General features: G+C 45.6%; 1 protein-coding gene across 1 annotated transcript in view; it reads right to left on the bottom strand.

Moving 5' to 3' along the window:
• Positions 1 to 20,212, bottom strand: part of ERLEC1 (endoplasmic reticulum lectin 1) — a 284,891-nt gene that overhangs the window by 60,870 nt on the left and 203,809 nt on the right. Inside the window, exon 8 of the mRNA XM_086927644.1 lies at positions 1,260 to 1,392. Within this exon, the coding sequence (XP_086783770.1) occupies positions 1,260 to 1,392 (133 nt within the window). The remainder of the gene's footprint in view (positions 1 to 1,259; positions 1,393 to 20,212) is intronic.

Raw genomic sequence — 20,212 nt, 5'->3', positions numbered from 1 at the left:
ACACACTCCACCTGCATCAAAAGACATGCTGATGGATCCCTACTGAATCCAAAAAGACAGCCAACCACTCCATCATATCTTCCAAAACCTCTCCCCTATGCTGAAGTGAAATGCCTGAGAGAAACTTAACTTATATTGCCCACATCACATTTTAAAACTAAGCAGGTTTATGGCTTATATACGTAGAAAATATTAAACAAATTCACACTCTTTTGTAACAAAATATTGTCAATGAAGGTGACATGTCATTGTTACATAAAACAAATAATTAAATCTGACCTCAAGAAAGGGCAAAAAGTTTGAAAAAAGTGTGGCTGAACAGGGATTTCAATTTAACGACTTGCCTAAATGTTGGGTCTCGACATTTTCAAATTAAATCGCAACACTGTTTTACTTTTACACATGGTCAGGTAAACCAATAGAGTTTTTACCCTAATCAGCACAAAATACAAATGCACAAGTGTAAACTTTTTCAGATTCTCAAAAGAACTGCAGGATAAACTTCTGATAATCCAGAACTGTGCAGCATGATTGTTTCAGATGAAAATCAATAAAAATAACAATGAAGAAGCTAGACTTGTGCCCTGATAAGCAGAGCCTTCAATAGTGGGCCAGTTTGTGCCCACAATTTGTAGATATAGACCCTCCCACTGTCTACATTTTGCAGCAGCAAACCTTATGCTCAATCGACTAAAACAGACAAAAAATCTTAACTGCCCACGTACCACTCAAAATGCTCAAGACACATGAGTATATGCTGTGCATACTACAAATCAATCGAATGGTACTAAAGATATTGTGAACAGTGAATAGCTGCCTTATCTACTACTGATTCATACTCCAAAAGTGGGTGCTGATTCCACCTCGCCCTAGACAATCATTTAGGTCATCCTTCATTTGAATCTACATTAATAATCAAAGTATTTTCTCAGCTCAGGAACAAAGAAGTGTTGTCTTAGCTAATAGCAAATCCTTTCGTAACAGCTGAAACAGGGCAGGTCAGTGATGTGCAGTTCCTAACTTAATCTGTGAGCATTCCAATTCATCCTCCTCTACATTATTCATCCAAAAGCACAAAGGTATCCCTGACAGCACATTGCATGGCAAAGTCCCCTCAGAATTGGTAAAACAACAATCACAGTGGTCCTCTAGCAACAAAATCACAATGTTAAGAATATTTGAATGATTACTTCCCTAAGGATTCAAAACACATCAGTGAACGGTTTATAATTTTCTTAAAGTCAATATGTATACTGTACCTCTTTCAGCTTCCTGGTAGGGGGCTTCAGCATTTCATGCTGTTGCTGCTCTAGCTTTTCAAGACTTTTTGGTCTTAGTGGTGATCCTGGAAGTGACTGACAAAATATGTCATTTACTGGTGAAGATCTGAACCTGCCAAAATTAAGCAGAAATTACAACCAAATGAATATCCGTACATATAATAATGCAAATTCAAAATCTAAAACCGGTCAGTTAGTTGAATATAAAAACGTAAAAATATGCTGAGAATTTGTAGCCAACATGTTCTTCCCGCCCTCCCCCTCCTTGACAGCAGTCGCAAACCTAAGGGTGCCTTCTGCACCACTCTAAGCCAATACTGGATCTGTTAATGAAGTTCCAGTACTGGAGTAATACTGCAGGATTTCTAGATTACGTTAGCATTTTGCTGATCGTACCTTTATAGCAGTAATTGTTAAGATGGCAAAAGCTCAACAGATGCATGCCCAAGAAAATTGTTTGAATGTCAATATCCCGCCTACCAAGATCATATTGGTCTCCACGTTCACAGCACACCTTGGCTACTTCAGTGTCACACAACACAATTTTCCCAGTCAAGACTATCTGAAAACAACAAAAGGGCCCAATGCTCTGCTGTAATAGATTCTATTCAGTCCAAGTCATTTAGAACACATGAGCCCATCTCAAATAACATCGTACAAACTATAGAGTAAAATTTAACTGGCTTGAAGACATTACATATGGCATTTCAAACAAAACCCCGTAAGATTTTCCTCCCTTTAAAGTTGTATAGATGGTCGAAGTCTGATTTGTCATCAATCTCCACAAGAGCCAATCAGTTTTGTAAGGGTTTGTCATCTGGGATGCATATCCCATCGCCTCAGTCCTGAAGATTTACTAAATTTCCAGCAAAAACATGATGCTCAGCCGAACCGACATGTCAAATTCTGGCTGAACTAGAAGATCACATTCATCACTACCCTTTTTCTTTAAATAAATGTAGGTGGCTGAATTGAAGCACAATTTAAAACCCATAACAAAAGTGATCTAAATAAACACCGGTAGCAGAGTCCTACACCAAGTGTTTCTAGTTCTACCTTCTGTTTCATGTTTGAACTATAGCCTTTGACAATAGTAGCTAGGTTACCGTGTGTTTCGATTGGAGACTGTTTCTTAATTGGGATCACTGTCGGACTCCTGATTATCTATAGGCCACTTAAGAGCTACACAAACAAAATCTCTACAGCTAAAGGAAGTTTGTCATGGGTATACTCTACAGAACAGGGAACAGAGCAGGGACCCCTAATAAGTTAATAATAATTAGAACATTGGAATGTTGGGAGCTCCATTGAAAACAATGGAGTGCTCCGGGCTTATAATGGCTGGTAGAAGCCTGGATCTCCAACATTCCAATGTTTCTTTGTTCACAGCTCTGGCTGTGAACAAAGGCTTCATGGAACCTGAGGGGATTCCAATCCCCTCACGCTTCCAAAAGGCTTTGTTTTTTTGTTAGAACATTCTGTCCTCTGGTGCCGCTCGCTAAGGAGAAACTGACCCGTGTGCTGCTGTCTGACTGCCTGGAGCCCCGTTGGGCATTGGAGATCTGAGTGGGTGAGCGGATTGCTGCAGGAGGACGGGACTGCGAGGCCCAACAGGCTGTGCGGGTCCCAACGAGCACACCTGCCGCCTCTTCCCGTGTCTCCGCCCCCTGCTCTGTGCTGCCGCTGAAAACTCCTCGCGGCCCCCGCTTCGCGGGTGCCGCTCGCTAAGGAGAAACTGACCCGTGTGCTGCTGTCTGACTGCCTGGAGCCCCGTTGGGCATTGGAGATCTGAGTGGGTGAGCGGATTGCTGCAGGAGGACGGGACTGCGAGGCCCAACAGGCTGTGCGGGTCCCAACGAGCACACCTGCCGCCTCTTCCTGTGTCTCCGCCCCCTGCTCTGTGCTGCCGCTGAAAACTCCTCGCGGCCCCCGCTTCGCGGGCGCCGCTCGCTAAGGAGAAACTGACCCGTGTGCTGCTGTCTGACTGCCTGGAGCCCCGTTGGGCATTGGAGATCTGAGTGGGTGAGCGGATTGCTGCAGGAGGACGGGACTGCGAGGCCCAACAGGCTGTGCGGGTCCCAACGAGCACACCTGCCGCCTCTTCCCGTGTCTCCGCCCCCTATTTCCACTACCTGTATAATACCCGGTCTGCAAGGCGAGAGCGGGACGCGAGTGCGGGACATCACCCGGGACGAAGCCCGGACTAAGGGCGGACCCTCTGAGACCCTCCGAGAACCGAGGAGACTGGACTGGCCCTAAATTTTGTCCCTACAGGTACTGTTTGCTCTGTCCTTTCCCTGATTTATCTACGCTTGCCTTGTTTTGTTAACTTGGGTTTCTCAAATGTCTTCGCTCGATTTGGGCCAGCCTGCACCTGATAAACAGGGAGTGATCCTGAATGGTACTTTGGATAATTATTTTTCTAAATCATCCCCTGATATCGCAAGGGATCTGGCCCTGGCGGAGCGACGGGCGGATCGTCGTCGCTCCGTGGAAAGCATAAAAAATGGGTTAACTCCTTTGTCCCTGTGTGCTGCCACTGGCTCTATTGTCACTGATATTGACCTAACAGTAAATGAGTCTTCTATTTTGTTGGAAAGCCAGCCCTTGGAAGCTAACGTAGTTGTCCTTACACAAAACTAACTACCTATGCCAGATGTGAGTGGGCCTTCTCTGCACGCTAATAACCAAGGTACATCAAAAGAGGAAGTCTTGCTTACAGTGAAAACACTCCATACTAAGGGAAAAAAACTGACTCCTCTTCAAAAAACGTATGGTCCTCCACCGAGTAAAAAACAGCGGATAAGGGGAGATCCTCTACAACCAAAACTGAGCTGTCGAGACTTTGGCAAAAAAATATCCAATGTAGCTAAAGATCCATGCACCCTGGATATAGGAAGTGAGGGGGGCATTACAGCATTATCTCCCTCCATCTTGCCAATTATTCCGGCAGCCAATGAGGGAAATGAGGACACTATGGACACGAGTGAGGTCTTAAATGCACCTATTGTGAGCAAGGATTCTGTGTCACTATCAGATATAGAGAGCTTGATTAAATCGTATTCTGCAAGTATATTGGAAAGGTTGATGGAGGTGGAATGTAGGTTGTGTAAAATTGAGCGTGTACTAGGGAACAAGGATGTCAAAGCTAACATCGGTTTGAACAATGTAACCAATGTAACTCCTGTTAATGCCCTAAATATACCAGTTCCCGCTCAACCACCTAAAACTATTCCCAGTCACATCGTCATTCCCCCGTCAATTGCAACTACCTCCAAATCTATGGGGAACACGTCGATGGCGACTGCACAAACCCACTCACCCCCCAAACTTCCCATCCAAAAAAATTCTGCTCAATTATCCTCTAATGTTTCAATTACAAACACTGGTAACACACCCAATAGACCTCTGGCTAAACCGACAAGTGAGGTGGGGGAAAATAGACACGCATGGGGGAAAGCAAGACGGACTCCTCTGCCTGAGCTCCCACCTGAGGCAGTACCGTTTGTGGTAGTTTTAACAGGGGTGCCTGTGCTTGGACCAAATAAAAGGGAGGGTTTTGCCCAACTAAAAAACAAGATTATGCATTGGCTCAGTTTATATAGGCCAATTGCAAACCATGTTAATGGCGAAATTGTCCACGTACGTCGCCTTCATTGGTTGGGGGGCAGACCCAAAGATATTGATGGTGACGTAGTGGTGGTGAACTTTAGGGACCCAAATGCTGTCCAATTCATTTTGAATTGGCAGACATGTAATGCAAAAAATATAATTATTCCCAAACCGCTGACTTATTTTTACCCGAGGTCAGTGGTGTTTCCATCACAGCATCATCCGCCGCAGTACCAACCATTACAGCACATACCTGCATTTCAACCTAGTAATCATCCTACGGTACAGAACCTTGGGAGCAACTATTATCCTTCATATCCTCCCCCCCCCTCTTACAAAATGTAAATAATATGCATTACATCCCATGCTCTGTGAGAGCTCCAGACCCGTTGGGATGGAATTATGTATCGGCCAAGACACACAACACCATGAAAGGTAGGATGGACAACCTTAAACCCTTCACACCGCTAGAAACCTTTAATAGGTATGACATCTTCAGTGGTTTGGAAGATTGTGATTGATGCCATGAGGTGTGGGGGTGCGTGGGGCTAGAAACATCGAGCTTTGGGGATATGAGCATTAACAGTTCGAACACGATGGCCAATGCTGTACCTTTTGTTGATAACGATGTTAATGATGTGCTGACCAATATTGTGCCCCCTGGTGTGGTAAGATTTGTATTTGATAATGCTAGTGTACCCCATGGCGTAAAAAATCTAGAGGAGCAGGTGTTGCAGTCAACCGTCCCGCATACCAATTTACATTTAGAGATAATACCCTTGGCGACCCAATCTGTGCAAGAGGAAATGCCTAGGGTTACTATTGAGAGACCAGTTACTACCGAAACCCCGACTAAAATGATCTGTTGGAATATAGCTGGCGTAGAAAAACACCTAAGGGACCCTGAGTGTCCCCTAGTGACAGAATGTTCTAATAGCCTTATAGCCCTTCGTAGATGGGCTACACCGCTATTAAAGTCCCTCTCCCTTGTTAAAGGCCCTCGCCTTCAGCTAGGGCCTTTAACGCTGGAGAGGGCCTTTAATATAGCCTTATAGCCCGCCGTAGAGGGCCATACCGGCTATTAAAGGCCCTCTCCAGCGTTAAAGGCCCCGAGCCGAAGGCAAGGGCCTTTAACAAGGGAGAGGGACTTTAATAGCGGTATAGCCCATCTACGAAGGGCTATAAGGCTATTAGAACATTCTGTCACTAGAGGACAGAATGTTCTAACAAAAAAAACAAAGCCTTTTGGAAGCGTGAGGGGATTGGAATCCCCTCAGGCTCCCTGAAGCCTTTGTTCACAGCCAGAGCTGTGAACAAAGAAACATTGGAATGTTGGAGATCCAGGCTTCTACCAGCCATTATAAGCCCGGAGCACTCCATTGTTTTCAATGGAGCTCCCAACATTCCAATGTTCTAATAGGCGGTATAGCCCTCTACGGCGGGCTATAAGGCTATAATAAAAACTGCCTAGCTGCTAAATGTTTCATCCTGGGATAGGAATATGGCTAGGCATTCTCATTACTGAAGCCCAATAGAAAGCAGAAGCCAGAATATACAGACGAGAACTGCCAGTGAGGATAGCAAACCATGGCTGGGACTGCAAAAAACACATGGAACACTGAAATTATTTACTGTATGCTGGAATAATAGTGCCAATAATTTTTTAGGAAGACACAGTCTAGTCCTTATCTACCAACAAAATCTTCAAGCAAGAAAGGAGCACTATGAAGTACTAGAGGATAAGTAGATAAGCTTCATATGGAAAGTAGTTGCAGTAGGGCATCTGTGCAACGCAAATACAATTTATTTCTAATTTCTCTGTGCACACAAAATATACTAACTTAGGAACTTCCCTGGCATCTGGCAACTTACTGTCAGTTACAAGTAGGTTTACTGTGATCTTTCTGTACTGGTCACTTTTGCTATAACTGCTCGGTTTTTAGTTTGTCCTTACTGCTTTCTATACTTTAAAACTCAGAAGTTTCCTAATTCTGCTCAACAAAGCACACCACATTAGCACTTTGACCTGTTCATGTACATGGTTAAGGAAAGGCAACTGTTGAGGGATCATTTCCAATCGGGCTTCCAAACACATCCTAAACTCATTCAGGTTTGAATAATCTGTTGGAATCAAACCTCACAGTTTTCATGCGTATATAAATGTACGTGGCTATTTATTTAGTTTGCTGCCTAGTACTAATGGCTGTTTCTGAATGCTATCTAGTGTTAGATCTAATCTCACACTCACTTTATCTTATTTGTCGCGTCTTGCATTATTATTTTTCAATGCAAAATCCTTGCATTGAAAAATATCACAATTCACTGACTACAAGTGGTTGAGATTGCTCTACGAAACCCCCCCAGGCTCGTACACGTATGGGAGTGCTTATATCAAAAGTCTTTACGCTGTAAAGGGGCACTCAACAGGGATGCCTCCTGTCGCCATTAGTATTTGCGGCGGCCATGGAGCCACTGGCAGAATATCTGCGGATAATAATTGGGGAATAAAGATAGGCGACACGAACCACGTGGTTTTCATGTACGCAGATGATACTTTATTATTCCTGCGACAGACCACCCAAGCGCTACCCAAATTGTTGGAAATTCTGGATAAGTACACTGTGTGGAAAATGTGTTTTTTTCACAAGCAGTGTCTGTAGGACTGCAGGACGGGAAGGCATTCTGCAGGGCCAAAGCCAATTGAATTGCCTGGATCCAGGGCAGACAGAATCTAAGATAACGTGAGAATCTCGAATTTGTCCTTTTATAAGGAGTTGCTCAGAGGGTGGTGATCTAAAATAGGACATTCTTCTTTGTCAAGAGGAAACCGAGGGAATAACAGGCAGTCCCTGTTTGCCTTGAAAGGACCCTCTCTATGGCTCTTTTTGCAAAAAGTACATGTACCTCTTGGAGCAAGATGTATTAGTCTTCCTCCGAAAGATGGTTTGACATGGGACCAAGATGTGGCAGGTATAAAATGAATGGCAGGGCATAGACCTGTTAAAAAATCTGAAGGACCCACCTGGAGGATGATATATTCTGCCACCCCTGGATGAAATACCTGATCCAGACTCCTAAAAGGTGGTTGCATACCAAGAAGGGCAAACTAAACCGGTTTGGATGCTTATGCTATAAGAGCAGAGGTCTGGAAAGTGCGCCGTCCTGGGTGGCCTGGACACTGTCTGCTTGATCCCCACCCATGACCCTGAAAAGACTGGGGGTGGCAGTTGTGGAAGAGGAGGGCCCTGGTGTTACCACTAGAGTATACTCGAAAGTGATAAAACTGTTGAGGATACAGTCTCAAAGGTAGAAAGACCTAAGCCATGACCTGGCTTTCTTTGAAGCATTCCAATGTTCAATCAGCCTTCTTGCCAAAAGGTGCGATCCATCAAACGGCATATCCATCAGAGGCCTGCACATCAGCAGAGAAGTCCATGATTGTATCCAAGCATGCTGCTCAAGCCCCACCGCGAGTGCCAGCTGCTCTGCCCAAGCAGTCAACAGAGTCTAGACCAATCCTGAGCATCCTGTATGGTTTGAGTTGAAATTCCTTAGGGACTGCCAGCTAGACATTGCCTACAATGTCCCATAAACAATGGGAATATATCCCCAGCAACAGCTGGCATTGACTAATTGGAGGGCTAGACTAGCTGAGTAAAACATCAGTTTCCAGAATGCCTCAATTTGTTTGGACTCTCTGCCTGGGAGAGTCGTAGAGAAAGATTTGGGGTTCACTATACTGGTGGAAGCCTGAACCACCAAACGATCAGATGTAGTGTGCTGCGTTTAGAAATCAGGGTCACTTGGTGCTGGCCTGTAGCGCCTGGCAACCTGTCTTTTCACCAGTTAACAGGAACAAGGCTTAGGGCCAGATGCTCAGAAGGGTGTCAGTGAGGGCTTCACTGAATGGAATTAAAGACTGGTCCACGTTGCAAAAACGTATGTGAATACATTCGTTTTGATTTCCATAGCTAGCAGTAGTAAATCTAATACCTTCACTGTTCACATCATTAACATCGTAAAGAAGGTACTCCCTTTTGTTGATTGCAGAGGGGGTAGGGACAACCCAATGTACAAGTCAGTGGCCTCCTACAAGTCGAATTACAAATTATCATCATCATAGTGTTAGGGAAAGTAATCCCCCTCATCACCAATGTCATCTTTAAAGGCTGGTTATCTCTAATCAGAGTCAGACACTATTAATTGTTTGAGCACTAGGGTGCGGCTCCGAGGCAAAGGCACTTTTCTGCCTAAATCAGACTGGATTGGGACCAGGTGTGCTGGGACGACTACTTTAGGACACTACCTCGGTCGGCGCTGTGATGAATTCAGCTCGGAGTCAGATAGGACTATTGGGGCAATGTTTTCATGATAGCATCGAGCTGGCAATGATGTCAAAAGGACTGAGGTGTATTTTGGCGATGGGCTGGAAATATGCTCCGGCATTGGAGTGGAACCTGAGAGGGCGTACAGCATGGTCCAGCCGTTGATAACCTGATTGTGGGCCTCCACTGATCCTTAGGTCCGGCAGTGGCAGTCAGAAGGGTGCCAAAGATCAGCAACAGGGCCTCTTTAAAGGCCACAATCTATTGTGACATTGATGATGGCCTTCGAACGTCAGTGTAAATCGGGGTCAGGTGCAGAATCTGCTGGTCGGTGGTCGACCTGAAATTAGACAGAGATGCACCCTGATGTCCTCACAACTTCTCAGGCTAATAGTGGTGGAACTTGGACAAATCCAGTCCGGCCTTCTTGTCTTCCACTTTGACATAACAAAAGACTTGGACCAGGACGAAGCTCTATCATGGAAACAGGTCTGAGCCCTCTACTTATGGAAAGACTTCTGTAACTTCTTTCAGTGTTCGGTGACTTTCAGCTTCGCTTCACGTACCAAATCGCCTTCGGTTTCATAGGTACACACTCGCATGACTGGATTCGAACCCCGAAACCAAAAACCAGAGACAAAACTCATAGAAATCAGTCTGATATTTGTTTGCCACAGTCCTTAAAAGGCCTAAAACTTGTAGTTTTAGGAGGGACATGGTTCCATTGCACAGCAGAAAATAGCAGAATTCTCAGGAAAAGAAACTTGTCAATTGGCAGGAAAAAGTTGGGAGCGAACCAAAGGTGACAAATCGGCTATTAGAAGTATCCAACAGAAAGGACTGACTGTGTCGGGGTGTCAGACCTGCTATCTCAGACTTGAAAGTCTGATAACTGGATAACCAGGGGAGGCCTGCCTCTTGATCTTCTTACGCCAAGGTACTTCACTAGTTGACTGTACAGTACTAAAGCAAGGCTAAGTAACAATGATGTATGAGAAGACAAAAGATGGACCTACCTGATCTGAAATGACTGATAAAGTCTGCACACAAGAGGGGCTGGGCTCAATTGCCCTGTGCCAGTCTATGGCTTCCCTTTTCCCCACTCTCAAGGAGGGAGGTTAGAACGATCACGTAGAGTAATCGACCTGCAGCACCTTGCACAGATAGAGACTGGTGCAGACCTTCAATAGAGCAATCAACTTGAGACCACGTATACAGTCAAGGAGTTGTCCTCTCCTCAACAGGGCACTGGTGTCTCCAAAGTACCCTGCGATCCACACAGTTTTGTGCTCTTTAGCTGGATCACGAAAGCAGAGTATAGTAGAAACAAGTGGTCTTGTCTGGGGGAGAACGGTCTTTCAATCAGGCACTTTTGCCTTTCCTGGGGTTACTTATCTCTCATGCATGAGGCCAGGGAGGGTGACTGCCACATGAGGGGGGACTGTACCTTGGAAGGGGACTACTTCGCTGGCAAGAAGAGGACTCCGTACTGCACCTATAGGCCCAGTCCCTGTTGAATCTTCCCGACCCTTCTTTCCAATATTAACATCCAACATCTCCTTACAGATTAGTGCACCACCAGTAAGGGCAAGCCCGGCAGTTGCAGAGGGACCATCATATTGTAGTGTAGTTCCTATATCCCTGATAGGCTCTGCGCATTGGAATAATATACACTGTAGATTTGACATACAACTGAGGTCAGTATGTCTCTATTGAGTACATTAAACTTAATTACTTGTGTGTGCCAGCTAACTCAGTGGTCACTAGAAACTTCTCAAATGAACAATAAGGGATTGGTTTCTGACAATTACATAAACATGACAACTTTGTTTCCCTTAGAGTTGGAACAATATCTTCAGAGTCGTGGAAACAATAGATTACAGTTTCACTCAGTCAATCGTGCAAGATTCGTTTCTACAGAGTTGCACAGAAATAGAGAGACGGGCATTTCAATAAAATGGTTTATTGAACATTCTTATTTCTCATGCAAGAGATATGAACTGCTACAATCGTAAGACAGAATGCAAAGTATAATACGTACAGCGTTAGCAGTACTATAAAATAATACTGCAATACCATGGTCTGTAGCTATGACATATATAAAAATACATACATAAGTAACAGGCTGAAATATTCAACTGGTGCTTCTAAAATAATCCTACCCCAGTGTACCTAACCTAAGTGTAGTACGAGGGAAGAAGTTGGTGCTGTTTAGCAATAGTTTAGTTCTGCAAGAGTTGCCAAAAGTTTCTGTAGGTCCTAATCAGCTCCATACCTTAGAATGAGAGAGGTTGGTATCTCTTTCCCGGGACTCGATCTCTAACACCCCACAAGGGGAGTCAGAAACACTTTAGCTGGATTCTCGGCGAGGAGGATGACAGCGTCTGATCAGTGCATCAGTTGGGGACTTGACTTTCTTCGGGACTTGCTGTGGCGAGCCGCGTCGTGCAAGTAGGTAGCTGCACCGTGCCTTGCCATAGCAAGTGAAGGTATATTTATACTTTGAAGGTGTTTAGAAATGCCAATATTGACAAACAAGTTGGGCATGAGAACATCATGAATGAAGGAATAGATAATAAATGAGTTCTTGGAGAAATCAATATCCAGGCAAGGGGAAGTCCTAAAGGCTTAAGAGTCTGTTTTTCCAAGAACTCGTGGTGACGAAGAGGATCGGATGTTGTTGACCATGCCTGTATTTGGTTAGCATGAGCAATGCCTAAATAAGGGCTGGATTTCTATGCCTAAATAAGGGCAATTTGAATTGTACCTATATAAGGGCATGAATCGGGAAATCTATATACGGTATCTAAATTGACACACAACAATATAAATGGTATCACACAATATAGGCATATACCAGATGACTGTCCCCAATGATATGACACAAAGATTAGGTGGCCAATGGTATGACAGGGAAGGTTTAAAGTTGGAACATTGTGGTTCCAGCTAACCAAGCTGAAAAACTAAGGACGTAGGGGAGGAAAATGGTAAGTTAAAGAGCCAAAAAAGACCCACGAATATGGGGGTTAAGCCCCTGTTTAAGGATTTCATGAAGCAACAGAGAAACAGTAACAACAACACTAACAAAAAGGAACTGTCAAGAGTATGCATGTGTGTAGGGATGGAGCCATGCCGTGTACAATTTATGCCACTGTGGAAAAGCTCTGTCTTACAAGCTACAGAAAGCCCAGCCACTTGGGGCATGATTACCCACAGGATGAATATGGAATCATATGTAAAAATATTTATCATTACTGTTTTGCATGTTCTAGCTATCCACAATCTTCTGCCAATATCATCTCTTCAAACGTTAAAAATCAAAACTTTCTCATCTTTCAACTACACAGGGGCAACTTGACAAGGAGTACGGGATCTCATGCTAAATGCAAGTAATAAGTTACCCGCATCCCTAAAAACTAAAATCACAAATGGCACATTCATTAGTAATGTAAGGCTAAAAGAAGATACTCAGCACCACTGCTTAACCTTCAAGGAAAAGAATAGGAACCTAACAGTGACCAAGGCTTTTAAATACATAGGAGTGCACAAAGAAGTAGATGCAGATAAAGTAAAGACAAATGTGAAGCGTTGTTGGCAAGAGCTGGAAACCTTGGTGGGCTTTTGGGCTAAAATTATTCTATCGTTGATGGGTAAGGCATGAACTGCGAAAATTATAAGATCCTGTCTCATCTATCTGGGGTAATACTTAAACTTACCACTCACTGCCTGGTGTTCCTGTAAATCAAGTTAACTATTTACCATACTACAGTGTATCAGATATCTCTGAGAGTGGCTCTAAGGATGCAAATGCTATTGTAAAAGAGACAGTATTTTGGGTCCCGATTTTGCAGGTACTGCTATGTCACTCAACTTCAACACCATCAGGGGCTAGATATAGGGTTCAGTTCTAAGCCTTCTTAAAAGTATGGGTGACTCCTACTAGAAGACACTGTGTCTAGACAACAATATGGGTTATAGAAGAATGGCGCTTAAGGGAGAGACCATTTTCTAGGCCAGTTCCTTTGAAGAGTCTTCAAGGTGGTAAACACCAGGCTCGAACTGGAGCCTGAAGGCCCTCCCTGCTTTTTATCTCTCAACAAAAGATGTTTTTCTGTGATTTATACTTTATCAGTCACCTATCACCATGATTTTACTTTTGTTTCGACTGCATATTTGCATACTGGAAAACCAGCAACTGCAGCAGGATGTGAGTTCCTTTACTCAAGATCAAGGAGGCTCAAAGAAGCTGACCAAAAGGTTTATGGTGCCATAAGTCACAATCAAATGATGTCACAAGATAAGAAACACCTAAACATAAGAAGAGAACAGGTCTTCATCCTAAATGAATTTGTCTCTGGACCCATATGAACAAATTACAGTGACAGTATGGCCAAATAGTGATGCTATCTGCGATGAAAAAGATGCACTACTACTGCAATCCACACAAACCCTTCTACAAACACATTCCACAGCCACACCTCGATCATCTGTAAGCCCTCCATCATAAACCCTTCCCTCTACCTCTCCATCTCCCAGCACCTCTCTCCAGCCCTCTCTTTCTTGCCATCTACCTCCCTCTTATGCTATCTGTAGGAAAGTAGGATCTGCTTTCATTGCTATCCCTACTTTTTGCTTGGCGTCAGTGTGTTTTTGACCTAGTCTGCTGGGATCCTGCTAATCAGAACCCCAGCAACTATGATTTCTCCCCTAAATTGACATGGTAAGTACTTTGGTACCTGCATAATTGGCTACTGGTGTACCATTATAAGTCTTTAGTATATGGTACTGAAGTACTCCGGGCATAGTTACACAAGGGTTCTCCCATGGGCTTCAGCTTGTATTGTGCCACATATGGGAGTCCACTTACACTGTGACTCCAGGCCTGCCATTGCAGTCTGTGTGAGTTGGTGCTTGAACCTCTCACAACAGATATAAGCTTCTTTATATCAGAGTTCACTGTACTTAAAACATATAATTCACCCCTGTGGCAAGCTCTTCAGTCCCGAGGACAAGGTGCTTGGTTATAAGTGTGAGGGTCCCCTAGCTTGAGCAGGACACCCCTGCGAACCCCGGAATCAATTCTCCAGGCTTTGCAAGTGCGGTCAGCTGTTGTAATACATATAGTGAACATCAGTCATTACGAGATGTCTAACTATATAGTGGCTGCACCGAACCCGGTCATTTTTGTATAAAACATGTTGGAATCATACCCAAACACCAATTCCAGTGTTGGAAGTATGATCCCATGTACTGGGGGCTCCTTTGGCGACCCCCATCCTCCTGTAACAACCTTTCAGGGTCTCCAAGCAAGCGCTGCTACTGAGCACACAGGCAAGCTCGAGCAGAGGAAGGTAGAATAGGTTTACTGTTGCAGGGAGGTGCGACTACCTCCCACACAGGACTTAGTGTATTGGGATAGGGTGGGGACGCTTGCCCGCACCACCAGACTGCTTTGTAGGACATATTTGGTGCCCACCTTGCATACTCCAGTTGAAACCAGTTCAGGGATCCCTTGGAACCCGCACATGGGCGAAACTGGACAAAGGACATGGGAGCATCTTCCCCTCTGTCCAGCCCCTCCTCTGGGAGGGACCATCTAGTTGTTCCAACCCATTTCTTAGAATACTTAAGGGCTTACCTGTGGGTGGGTCCTTAAACTCGTCATGGGACAAGATTCAACCATGAAACTATGTTTCTCTTCACTTGTCTGGACACTAGAACCTCGTTGGACTTCTACTGGAACCGAAACTGCACCAAGGAAGACTACTACTGCTCCTGGTCTCGCGGTCCTTTCATCCAGGTTCTTCAACAGACCTGTGGGCACCAAGGACACCCGAATAAATTCCCCTTGGAGTGAAGGTGTCACTCCCATGCTTCTGCAGGAACCACAACGAAGCTGACCGGTCTGCTGCTCCAGTCCTCCTACGGACTTCCTGAGGCTAAGCAATACAGGTGGTGGTTCTGCAACTCCCTGGAGGCCCAACCTGTCCTCTCTAATTTTCAGGCCAGTATCCCTCGTCGGAACCGCTCAAACTCCTGTGCATTGCATGGACTTGCCATTGCCAAGGCTTGTTGGCTCTGCACTCCAAAGATCTTCGGGCTACATGAAGCTCCAACCTCCAGCATCTCTTCCATCCAAGATCAGTATCCTCACTGCACCGTCTGCACTGTGGGCCTTCATCTTTGGGGAGCTGCTAGGGGTCTTCTAGCGACTCCTGTGCCATCGGCCTGTGGGTCCTTCTGAGGGTCTTCTACAGTTTCAGTCAGCTCCCCTGCCTGCTCCGGCCTGCTCCGACTCTCCTGCTGTTGTGAGTCCTTTGGACCTTGAGGTACCCAATGTTGCTCCTTTTTCGTCTTTCATGCCAGTTGCGGCAACCAAGACTTGTAGGTGCTGCCGCCAGACACAGACTACCTAGTCACAGACATCAGACGTGGGACAGCTCGTGCACGGCTCCTGGTCTTCCCCAGCATCACCTGGCCCTTACATCTGCAGTGACAAGGTCACTATAAACTCTTTAGAACCTCCCCACATCGGTGGGCATGGTGTCTCGAAGCCTCCTGGTCATCTCCGAGTGGGACTGTGTCCCTTCTGCTTGCAGGTCCCTTTCAGAATCTACCCTTGGATCCCACTGGACTCCTTCACAGTCTTTTCCGGAGGCATCGTCTTCAAAGTCGTCCATGGTTGTCTACGGCAGGTTCCGATGTCACTTGACCTCTATGCACCCAGCTGCCTTAGTGTAGGTAATCTGGTTCTTGGGGCATACACAGGTGGGGTGACTCTCAAACCTTCTGTCCCCTAACGGGTTTCTACGGGGTCCTCTGGGAAGGGTCCTTCATCACAACTGCAACCTCTCCATTGACTTTCATTGGGCACACAGTAGTGTTCACACTCTGCACAAAGCCTCTGTGGGGTTGCCCTTGTCCCTGACTCCTCTGGTGTGAGAAGTTAGCCTGGCATATGATGTCCACTATTCTAGTGGGCACCTTGCACCAATCTAAATGACCCTTATTGATGGTGGTTGTAAAGTCAACCTTATAGACAAGCTATCCTAGTGGTAGCATGGACCAGCAGTCTTCGGCTAAAACGTCAGAGAACATGTGAAGCCATCTGTTTTACCATATATAATCCCTTGAATACCAAATGAAAGGACACCACACAAGGTATATATCAAATATATATGTATTTATTTCTAAAACAACCCCTCTGGACTCTTTATGAGGTCAGAGATCGATATATATCACAAGTTACTCATTAAGCATACTATAAGTTGCACAAATACAATTCTGCCGGAGGGGCCTCAAGAACCATATACTAAGTAAGTGGTATAAGGACCACTTCAGGAATAGTGAATAGGCCTAGAGCCTAGGGAATCGCTGGGGCTACAGTGGACAACCAAAGGATTGGAAGTAGGAGGCCCACGGGAGACGCGTGCAGTGTCTAAACACAGTCTCGAGTTACCATGGAATTATAATGGGAACCTAAAAGTTACAAAGCAGTTGATTAAGGACACTTCCGGATGGACTATGGTAAAACCCTTTTAAAGTAGGACACTTCGAGAGTCAACACCCAAGGGAGCACCGGAGTACTCGAGTTACCTCACCCAGGGAAGCGCTGTTTCCTATGGAGAGCTGCAAAGAAGTGCTGCAGGCGACCAGGAGAAAAGTGTCCGGGTGGATCCAAGGAAGAACCTGAAAGCAGAGGGGACAAAGTCTGGGTCACTAGCCAGTGACCAGGAAGGAACCAGGCGATGTAGAGTGTTTCAGGTGAAGAAGGTGAAGCTGGAGCCACGAGGACCAGGAGGAGTCGACAACGACCAGGAGCTGGATTCGAGCTGTCCCACAAAGGATCTAGTTGACTGCGGTGTCAGTATCCGGATTGGACCCAAAAAGCTTTGGCAAACGCAATCCACGCAGGAAGGGAAGATTGGCTTCACTTCAGACCAGCAAGGTCTGGGGAGCTTCTCCTTTGCAGGGAAGGTGGAGCAAGCCTGGAGCAACCAGGCCAGCGGTGTACTTTCAAAAGGAAGTCTTCGGAGGGCTAACTAGCCAGCGGGCTAGCAACCGGGAAGACGCGTCGAGCTGAAATGCAAGAGCAGGCCCCACGCGGCACTCATGGCGTGTGGAGGGCTGAGCTTCGGTGCAAATGGCGCTCAGGCCTGGGGCTTCTCAAACCCCAATGCACAACATCTCTCGTGTCCGCCACGGGTCTCAGCTTTGCTGTGGATGTGGATCGGAGTCAGAGAAGTCTGGAAGTCCAGTTCCTGAGTCGCTGAGTCTTCGGGTTCCGGCAGGAGCGTCGACAAAACAAACCGGCAAGTTACTGGTGGTGCCTGTTTGCACAGGGTGGTCACTCCTTGACCACAAGTGAGATGTCTTCAGTCTTCTAGTCGGTATAGAACGTCGAAGGTCCAAGAGTTTAGTTTCAGAGTTTCAGTCCAGGATAATCAAATGTCTCTAGACACAGCTATCTTCATACTGATTTTAGAGGCTGGATTACCTGCTAGGTCCCTCCTTTGTCTAGTTTCGCGCCAGAACGGGGCTGGAGTGCCCCAGCAACTGGTTTGAACCGGGCTATGTATGGAGCACCTTGTGTGCCCCAGGCAGTGTCTGGAAAAGCATCCTGCCCCAATACACTACAGGCTATCTGGGGAGGTGCTAGCACCTCCCTCGACAGGAAACCTATTGTCCAAGCCTCCCTTGCTGGAGTTTCGTCCAGATTCAGAAGGTCAGACTTGTGTCTGTGGCAGCAGCATCCATTTTGTGATGCTGGTGCTCTATTTAACTTTAACCGGGTAAAGCAGTAACTACATGCCTTCTCCCTCTAGAAGGGTGGAATGCTACCTCCGCCGCCAGGACTGGCGGGGGGGTGTGGGGGTGGGGGGTAGTAGTATTCCAAAGTGTTTGACACCGTACACGACATGTTTCGATAAAGCCAAACCAAAGTTAGCATTAACTGCAAGGATTATAATGCACATAAGAGTATATGGTATCCAAAATGGGTCCGAAAGCTGCAGAAGGGCTCAGCTTATGCTAGAGCACCCTCTCACATAAAACCAAGCACTCTGCCTCCAGGGTTGTCGAGGCCTACCATAGGAGTGACTTATAGGTGCATTTGTGACTATATATAAGGTAGATATAGATATACTATATCTAAGTAAGGGGTGATTACACCCCCTTACCCAAGCTGAGCGATCAGCCTGTGGTTTCAGTTGGGATGGCCAGCCAGGGGTGGCATAATACATGCTGCAGCCCCTGGTAGGCCTTGGATGCACCTATGCCCTGGGTACCTAGGGTACTCTATACAGGGGCTCACAAAGGTGACCCAATTCTCAATTAGGTATGTACCTAAAGTATATGGTATCAATTTAGAGAGAGAACAGCTGGGCTGTGGGTCTGATTAGCAGGCCCACAGCCACACTAAAGTCGAAAAACCAGAAAATCACAGCACAAAAAGTGGGGGTGACCATAGGAAGCAGACCCTACTCTCCTACATCCCCCCTCCACCCCCCCAAACGTAGGGACATTAAACTAACCTTGACCAGTTAAGTCTTCATGTTCTAAGTTGAAATATCTGGAGAGTCCATCTGCATTGGCATGGTCAGTCCCAGGTCAAGGGGGCAGATGTATCAAGATTCCGATTTGCGAAATCTAAACAGCGATTTTTTGCGAATCGCTATTTAGAATTCGCAAAATGGAATGTATGTACAAAATCGCAATTTTTTAGCGATTGCTTAATATTCTTCATTTGCGAATTCGCAAATAAGGAATAATTTCAAATGCATTCCTATGGGCCAGGAGGCCCATAGGAATGATAGTGCATTAATTCCCAAATTGCGAATTCGCAATTTGCTAATCACAATTTGAGAATTATTTCAAGGGTGCAGGGGTGTCTCAAAGACACCCTGCTGCACTCCTGAAATTGACATGTGTGTGCATGTGGCACACATACATGCCCTATGGGCATGTATGTGTGTCACATGCCCCCCTCACAAATGCCAAATAGGGCATTTTTAAAAGAAACTGCAAATTACCACCAACTACAAGTTGGTGGTAATTTGCGATTTCTTAACACAAGTTCGTTATTTCAAAAAGTTACATACATATCATTTAAGGAATTGCAACATCTGTGATTCCTTAAATGCTTAAGCAAAATAAGGAATCGCAAATTATTGAGATTCCTTATTTTGCGATTTTTTGATGCATATGAAAAAAATGCAAAAATGCCTTTTGCGAGTCGCAAAGGCCGAAATTCTGCGAATTTCGGCCTATGCAAGTCGCAAAAGGCTTGATACATCTGCCCCTATGTTCCACTGTAAAGTCCATCCCCTGTAGGGAAATGGACCACCTAAGCAGTTTGGGATTTTCACCCTTCATCTGATTTAGCCACAAGAGGGGCTTATGGTCTGTCTGAATCTTGAAGTGAGTACCAAACAAGTATGGCCTCAGCTTTTCAGGGCCCAAACCACAGCAAAGACCCCCCTCTCAATAGCTGGCCAACGTTTCTCTCTAGGGGTAAGCCTTCTGCTAATAAAAGCTATTGGCTGGTCTTGACCATCTTTATTCAATTGTGAAAGAACAGCTCCCACACCAAACTCAGAAGCATCTGTTTGGACAATGAATTCTTTGGAGTAATCTGGACTTTGCAGAATAGGTGCTGTGCACATGGCCTGCTTCAGGTCATCAAATGCCTTTTGATAGCTTACTGTCCACTGAACTTTCTTTGGCATTTTCTTTGAGGTGAGGTCATTAAGAGGAGTCAAAATGGACCCATAGTTCTTAACAAACTTCCTGTAGAAACCGGACAGGCCCAAGAATGCTCTGACCGGTGTAATGGTGGGTGGAGGAGTCCAGTCCTTTATGGTCTGGATCTTGCTCTCCTGTGGTTGGACCGGACCTCCACCTACAAGGTGGCCCAGGTACACAACCTTACTCTGCCCTATCTGGCACTAGGTAGTCTTGATAGTTAGGCCTGCCTTCTGCAGGGCCTCCAAAACA

Source organism: Lissotriton vulgaris, chromosome 6 (genome assembly GCF_964263255.1).
Source record: "Lissotriton vulgaris chromosome 6, aLisVul1.2, whole genome shotgun sequence".
Lineage (NCBI taxonomy): Eukaryota > Metazoa > Chordata > Amphibia > Caudata > Salamandridae > Lissotriton > Lissotriton vulgaris.
Note: the sequence above shows the minus strand (reverse complement) of the source record. Positions and strands in the feature narration are given on the sequence as shown.